The 8,519-nt window shown below is 43.7% G+C and overlaps 1 protein-coding gene across 1 annotated transcript in view; it reads left to right on the top strand.

Annotated features, from left to right (window-relative positions):
- The window catches only part of LOC112247710 (annexin A6), a 37,591-nt gene that overhangs the window by 1,497 nt on the left and 27,575 nt on the right, over positions 1-8,519 (top strand). The window contains exons 2-5 of the mRNA XM_042303468.1: positions 615-659; positions 4,309-4,393; positions 5,109-5,203; positions 7,764-7,877. Of these exons, the coding sequence (XP_042159402.1) occupies positions 651-659; positions 4,309-4,393; positions 5,109-5,203; positions 7,764-7,877 (303 nt within the window). The 5' untranslated portion in view covers positions 615-650. The remainder of the gene's footprint in view (positions 1-614; positions 660-4,308; positions 4,394-5,108; positions 5,204-7,763; positions 7,878-8,519) is intronic.

Genomic DNA, 8,519 nt, shown 5'->3' with positions numbered 1-8,519 from the left:
GAAAGAGCAGAAACCTGACCACAACACTTCAATGACATATCAAGTATATTTTCATTAGCCTATGGTCCAATAGCATCTCTTTGTTCATCCAGCCACACATGCTGTTCACAATCATATCATATTCACATTGACAATTAGGATCGATAAGATGGCACAGCCAGAAGGGGCGGCAGGGTAGACTAGTGGTTAGAGTGTTGGACTAGTAACTGGAAGGTTACAAGTTCAGACCCCTGAGCTGACGAGGTACAAATCTGTCGTTTTGCCCCTGAACAAGGCAGTTAACCCACTGTTCCTAGGCCATCATTGAAAATAAGAATTTGTTCTTAACTGACTTGCTTAGTTCAATAAAAGGTAAACTAAAAAAGAAGAGGACTGGCTGTGCCTAGGAGCCGGGTTCCTCCTCTCTCTAAGGAGTTTTTCATGGCCACTGTGCTTGCATTGCATTGCTTGCGCTCAGTTTCTGTATATCGGTTGTCTCAAGGACTTTGTGACCTCTGCCGGTTGTATAAAGGGCTCTATAAATACATTTGATTGGTTGATATTGATACCATCTTAAACAGCATGTTAACACGTTTCTCTGTTCTCATTTCTGCTTCACATATCTTGTCTTGCAGGTCGATTGTTTCCTGCATATCCTTAAAAGACCAAATATGGGAATGGTAAGTCAATATCATAATCCTGTGTCTGCCATTCTCTCAGTGCTCTGTGTAGCTACAGTATAGCTATAAGGATAAACGTATCCTATTCCATAATGACCGGATGATAATGATGCAAAGACAAAGGAGGTGTCAGATGAGAATCATTCATTCGCTAGCAGCAGTCATCAGCCCTGGAGCGTCTGTTTATTGTAATGGCAGCAGGCTAGTATAATGTGTCACTCTTCCCTCTGGCAACCTAGACATGATATTGACAGACACACAGAGAGAGCTCCAGAAGGCATATGACAGCACTACTTCTCTATCTTATTATACCTAGCCTCGGAATCCCAGGTTCTGCTCACATAAGTCCAGTCAACAAGAGGAGATTTGCAAGGATGGCCCTGCTAGACTATCTAGTATCAAAACCATGTCTAAGGATGGCCCTGCTAGACTATCTAATAACAAAACCATGTCTAAGGATGGCCCTGCTAGACTATCTAGTATCAAAACCATGTCTAAGGATGGCCCTGCTAGACTATCTAATAACAAAACCATGTCTAAGGATGGCCCTGCTAGACTATCTAATATCAAAACCATGTCTAAGGATGGCCCTGCTAGACTATCTAATATCAAAACCATGTCTAAGGATGGCCCTGCTAGACTATCTAATATCAAAACCATGTCTAAGGATGGCCCTGCTAGACTATCTAATATCAAAACCATGTCCTTTTTGGTTCTGCTGGATCTGAGGGTTTGAGCATGGTACCAGCTACACCAGAGTAGTGGGTTTGATTCTTACCACTGTACATGACCTCTGCCCTCCACCACCCTAGCTGCATGACCATGGCAAGACAACCACAAGTTGGCCATAGCACAGACAGACTGGTGCCAAGGATAGTGCAGTATCTGGATGAAAGTAACGAGCAGCCAAGCACTACTGTAGTGTAAGCTTTATCAACCAAAACAAATAGCTCTGGTAAGTCACTTGTATCATCTGAAGATAATGTGATTATCTATGTTCTACTAGTTATTTGCTGCCTGAACAGTCTGTTTGCTGAAAGGACCGTTGCTATGGGCCCATTGTTTTGGTCCTGTTGCTATATGGGTGGGACCTCCCGGCTGTCTTGGGGAGTGATAGTCTCTATGGTAGAGCTGTAGTAAGGCCACATCTTGAGCATGTGCAGTGGCCTCCTTGGCTGTCTGGCTGGCTGGATTTCTGGGTAGGAAACATTGGCTGTGTGCCTCAATGCAGCCGAAAGAATCTCCACAGAAACAGCAGCTGAACGGATATGTTTCTCAGATACAGGATAAAGAAATAAATGAACACGGGTATTTTCCACACTACATGTTTGATTGAACTGCAGCCCTGGCGGCTGCATTGTGTTTTATTGTTTCTGTGTTGATTGGAGGTCGGCTTCTCAGAAGCCGTGTCAGACCCCTGCAGAGTGAGCAGGTCTGTGTGTGTGTGTGTAACCTGACTCCCTGTTCCTCCCTCCTACACACACTGCTGTTCTGGAGGGTGCAGCTGTAGGCAGGGGGACAGACCGGTGTCAGCTGTAGGCAGGGGGACAGACTGGTGTCAGCTGTAGGCAGGGGGACAGACCGGTGTCAGCTGTCTGTCTGCCTGTCAGCCCTCTGCTCAGGGCACTGCAGCCACAGCCCCTTCCTGCCCCATGTACACCCACACATTTCTTCCTGCACCCTGTACACCCACACAGCCACTTCCTGCCCCCTGTACACCCACACAGCCACTTCCTGCCCCATGTACACCCACACAGCCACTTCCTTCCCCCTGCACACCCACACAGCCACTTCCTGCCCCCTGCACACCCACACATTCCTTCCTGCCCCCTGTACACCCACACATTCCTTCCTGCCCCCTGCACACCCACACCGCCACTTCCTGCCCCCTGTACACCCACACAGTCCTTCCTGCCCCCTGCACACCCACACAGTCCTTCCTGCCCCCTGCACACCCACACAGCCACTTCCTGCCCCCTGCACACCCACACAGCCACTTCCTGCCCCCTGCACACCCACACATTCCTTCCTGCCCCCTGCACACCCACACAGCCACTTCCTGCCCCCTGTACACCCACACAGTCCTTCCTGCCCCCTGCGCACCCACACAGCACCTCAAAGGCCGTAACATTCTCCTACACAGCCCACACACACACACCCATGGCCCCTTACACGGCCCCCCACTCCCCTGTGACTTTAATTAACCTTGGGATAGGCCCAGAGTAATTCCTGGCCCCTCGTTCATTCTTCTGTGCCCAACTAGTCATACCCAGCATCCAGTTGGCTCAATCAACCCTTTTTCCCCCTCCTATGAAACTGATTGTTGTGAATAAGAATATGTTCTTTAACAACTGACCCGACAAAGTTGATAAAACCCTGAGCCTCCTCTGAAACTGTGCCCCGGGCCATTGTCGTGAATAAGAATATGTTCTTTAACAACTGACCCGACAAAGTTGATAAAACCCTAAGCCTCCTCTGAGCCTCCTCTGAAACTGTGCCCTGGGCCATTGTTGTGAATAAGAATATGTTCTTTAACAACTGACAAACAAAGTTGATAGCCTCCTCTGAGCCTCCTCTGAGCCTCCTCTGAAACTGTGCCCCGGGCCATTGTTGTGAATAAGAATATGTTCTTTAACAACTGACCCGACAAAGTTGATAAAACCCTGAGCCTCCTCTGAAACTGTGCCCCGGGCCATTGTCGTGAATAAGAATATGTTCTTTAACAACTGACCCGACAAAGTTGATAAAACCCTGAGCCTCCTCTGAAACTGTGCCCCGGGCCATTGTCGTGAATAAGAATATGTTCTTTAACAACTGACCCGACAAAGTTGATAAAACCCTAAGCCTCCTCTGAGCCTCCTCTGAAACTGTGCCCTGGGCCATTGTTGTGAATAAGAATATGTTCTTTAACAACTGACCCGACAAAGTTGATAAAACCCTGAGCCTCCGAGCCTCCTCTGAGCCTACTCTGAGCCTCCTCTGAGCCTCCTCTGAGCCTCCTCTGAAACTGTGCCCCGGGCCATTGTTGTGAATAAGAATATGTTCTTTAACAACTGACCCGACAAAGTTGATAAAACCCTGAGCCTCCTCTGAAACTGTGCCCCGGGCCATTGTCGTGAATAAGAATATGTTCTTTAACAACTGACCCGACAAAGTTGATAAAACCCTAAGCCTCCTCTGAAACTGTGCCCCGGGCCATTGTTGTGAATAAGAATATGTTCTTTAACAACTGACCCGACAAAGTTGATAAAACCCTGAGCCTCCTCTGAAACTGTGCCCTGGGCCATTGTCGTGAATAAGAATATGTTCTTTAACAACTGACCCGACAAAGTTGATAAAACCCTAAGCCTCCTCTGAGCCTCCTCTGAAACTGTGCCCCGGGCCATTGTCGTGAATAAGAATATGTTCTTTAACAACTGACCCGACAAAGTTGATAAAACCCTGAGCCTCCTCTGAGCCTCCTCTGAGCCTCCTCTGAGCCTCCTCTGAGCCTCCTCTGAAACTGTGCCCCGGGCCATTGTTGTGAATAAGAATATGTTCTTTAACAACTGACCCGACAAAGTTGATAAAACCCTAAGCCTCCTCTGAAACTGTGCCCCGGGCCATTGTCGTAAATGAGGTTGGTAAAAGGTAATGAATGTTCTTACAGGGGTTCCGAGGCACCGTAACTGATGCTCCAGACTTTGATGCCAGCGCAGATGCTGAGACTCTCTACAATGCCATGAAAGGCATTGGTGAGTAACAATGTAGCTACACTTCGTGTCCACTGTAGGGCAGGGGGACACTAGCCTGGTAAAAACCAAACAGAACACTGTACACCTTTGTTTCAGTTTAAGTCAGTTTTGTCTAGTTTATTACCAGGCTAGAGATACACAACTCCAACACCAGTATTCACAACTGCTTAGAACAGGGCTGTCCAACCCTGTTCCTGGAGAGCTACCATCCTGTAGGTTTTAACTCAAACCCTGTTCCTGGAGAGACACCATCCTGTAGGTTTTAACTCAAACCCTGTTCCTGGAGAGACACCATCCTGTAGGTTTTAACTCAAACCCTGTTCCTGGAGAGATACCCTCCTGTAGGTTTTAACTCCAACCCTGTTCATAGAGAGCTACCATCCTGTAGGTTTTCACTCCAACCCTGTTCCTGGAGAGATACCCTTCTGTAGGTTTGAACTCCAACCCTGTTCCTAGAGAGCTACCCTCCTGTAGGTTTTCACACTAACCCTAATATAGCACACCTGATTCTAACAATTAGCTGGTTGATAAGCATCAGATTAGTTACAACTGGGGCTGGACCAAAAATGTACAGGAGGGTAGCTCATAGAAACAGAATAGAATCCATCAATGGTGTAGCTTTCCAGGAACAGGGTTTGGGCAGCCCTGACTTAGAAAGTTCAAAGGTCAAATATTGCTGATGATGTTACTGATGATCTTCCTCTGTTCTCTACAGGCAGTGACAAGGAGGCCATCTTGGATTTGGTCACTGGCAGAAGCAATGCTCAGAGACAGGAGATTGTACAGGCGTACAAGTCTAGCTATGGGAAGGTACAGGAAAATCACATCATAACATCCAACATCACATCATAACATCCAACATCACATCTATCATCCAACATCACATCATAACATCCAACATCACATCATAACATCCAACATCACGTCTGTCATCCAACATCACATCATAACATCCAACATCACATCATAACATCCAACATCACATCATAACATCCAACATCACGTCTATCATCCAACATCACATCATAACATCCAACATCACATCATAACATCCAACATCACATCATAACATCCAACATCAAGCCTATCATCCAACATCACATCATAACATCCAACATCACATCATATCATTCAACATCACATCATAACATCCAACATCAAGTCTATCATCCAACATCACATCATAACATCCAACATCACATCAAAACATCTAACATCACATCATAACACCCAACATCACATCATAACATCCAACATCACATCATAACATCACATCTTAACATCCAACATCACATCATAACATCTAACATCACATCTATCATCCAACATCACATCTATCATCCAACATCACATCATAACATCACATCATAACATCCAACATCACAACATAACATCCAACATCACGTCTATCATCCAACATCACAACATAACATCCAACATCACATCATAACATCCAACATCACAACATAACATCCAACATCACATCCAACATCACATCATAACATCCAACATCACATCATAACATCCAACATCACATCTATCATCCAACATCACATCAAAACATCTAACATCACATCATAACATCCAACATCACATCATAACATCCAACATCACAACATAACATCCAACATCACATCCAACATCACATCATAACATCCAACATCACATCATAACATCCAACATCACATCTATCATCCAACATCACATCAAAACATCCAACATCACATCATAACATCCAGCATCACATCTATCATCCAACATCACATCATAACATCACAACATCACATCATAACATCCAACATCACATCATAACATCCAACATCACATCATAACATCCAACATCACATCCAACATCACATCATAACATCCAACATCACATCATAACATCCAACATCACATCATAACATCCAACATCACATCATAACATCCAGCATCACATCTATCATCCAACATCACATCATAACATCACAACATCACATCATAACATCCAACATCACATCATAACATCCAACATCACATCATAACATCCAACATCACATCATAACATCCAACATCACGTCATAACATCCAACATCACATCATAACATCCAACATCACATCATAACATCCAACATCACGTCATAACATCCAACATCACGTCATAACATCCAACATCACATCATAACATCCAACATCACATCTATCATCACGTTTCTGTACCTTTCCAGAGCTGGACCTGGATTGCATAGAAATTATAGTCAGTGTTTTTTTTTGTGTGTTTACATAAACATCACTATGTATAATTTGGTGTTGAATGCTTTGAGTATCCATTGTTACTGTGACCCACTCTATGATCTGTAGTTAATACCCGGTCAATACTGGATCAGGTAAGTATCAGCTAAAACCACGCTGTAAAATAAAGCTTTATCACAAATGACACAATTCAGCGTGCCCATTTGTTAGAAGGTACAATACATTCTTAGTTAAATTCAGGACGGTAGCTAACATTTGTTTTGTGCTAACGTTAGCTAACATTTGTTTTGTGCTAACGTTAGCCACCATTTGTTTTGTGCTAACGTTAGCTAACATTTGTTTTGTGCTAACGTTAGCTAACATTTGTTTTGTGCTAACGTTCGCTAATATTTGTTTTGTGCTAACGTTAGCTAATATTTGTTTTGTACTAACGTTAGCTAACATTTGTTTTGTGCTAACGTTAGCTAATATTTGTTTTGTGCTAACGTTCGCTAATATTTGTTTTGTGCTAACGTTAGCTAACATTTGTTTTGTGCTAACGTTAGCTAACATTTGTTTTGTGCTAACGTTAGCTAACATTTGTTTTGTGCTAACGTTAGCTAATATTTGTTTTGTGCTAACGTTAGCTAATATTTGTTTTGTACTAACGTTAGCTAACATTTGTTTTGTGCTAACGTTAGCTAATATTTGTTTTGTGCTAACGTTAGCTAATATTTGTTTTGTGTTAACGTTAGCTAACATTTGTTTTGTGCTAACGTTCGCTAATATTCTGAGAATTTAGTGTTTAGTGAACGTCGGTGTCCGTTTCGGGTTCTAAACTGCCACTACAAATAACAATGTAACCCTGTAGGCTTTCTATTACATCTAGTAGGAATAGCAAAGTCATTTATAGGTTGATTATTGTCCCTTAAACCACCACAGTTTATACTTACAAAAATTAGCTGTTTAATGTTTAAACTATAAACATTTTGGAATGTTCATTCAAATTGTTCATCATCTGAAATTGTTACTAAGTAACAGGTTCACTTCAAACAGAACCTTTGTTGAACTCACTCAATATGGTTTACTGAGCCTTCTGCACATTGTCTCACACTTCATGACAGGATAACTTCATAACAGACATGTCTCTCTTCCCCAGAACCTGATAGACGACCTGAAGTATGAGCTGACGGGGAAGTTTGAACGCCTCATCGTCAGTCTGATGAGACCCCAGGCCTACCATGACGCCAAAGAGATCCATGATGCCATCAAAGTGAGATTCTGTAGTAGAGACCCGTGATGCCATCAAAGTGAGATTCTGTAGTAGAGACCCGTGATGCCATCAAAGTGAGATTCTGTAGTAGAGACCCGTGATGCCATCAAAGTGAGATTCTGTAGTAGAGACCCGTGATGCCATCAAAGTGAGATTCTGTAGTAGAGACCCGCGATGCCATCAAAGTGAGATTCTGTAGTAGAGACCCATTGCCATCAAAGTGAGATTCTGTAGTAGAGACCCGCGATGCCATCAAAGTGAGATTCTGTAGTAGAGACCCGTGATGCCATCAAAGTGAGATTCTGTAGTAGAGACCCGTGATGCCATCAAAGTGAGATTCTGTAGTAGAGACCCGTGATGCCATCAAAGTGAGATTCTGTAGTAGAGACCCGTGATGCCATCAAAGTGAGATTCTGTAGTAGAGACCCGTGATGCCATCAAAGTGAGATTCTGTAGTAGAGACCCATGATGCCATCAAAGTGAGATTCTGTAGTAGAGACCCATGATGCCATCAAAGTGAGATTCTGTAGTAGAGACCCGTGATGCCATCAAAGTGAGATTCTGTAGTAGAGACCCGTGATGCCATCAAAGTGAGATTCTGTAGTAGAGACCCGTGATGCCATCAAAGTGAGATTCTGTAGT

This window comes from Oncorhynchus tshawytscha, linkage group LG21 (genome assembly GCF_018296145.1).
Source record: "Oncorhynchus tshawytscha isolate Ot180627B linkage group LG21, Otsh_v2.0, whole genome shotgun sequence".
Lineage (NCBI taxonomy): Eukaryota > Metazoa > Chordata > Actinopteri > Salmoniformes > Salmonidae > Oncorhynchus > Oncorhynchus tshawytscha.
This window is presented reverse-complemented; position numbering and strand designations above follow the sequence as displayed.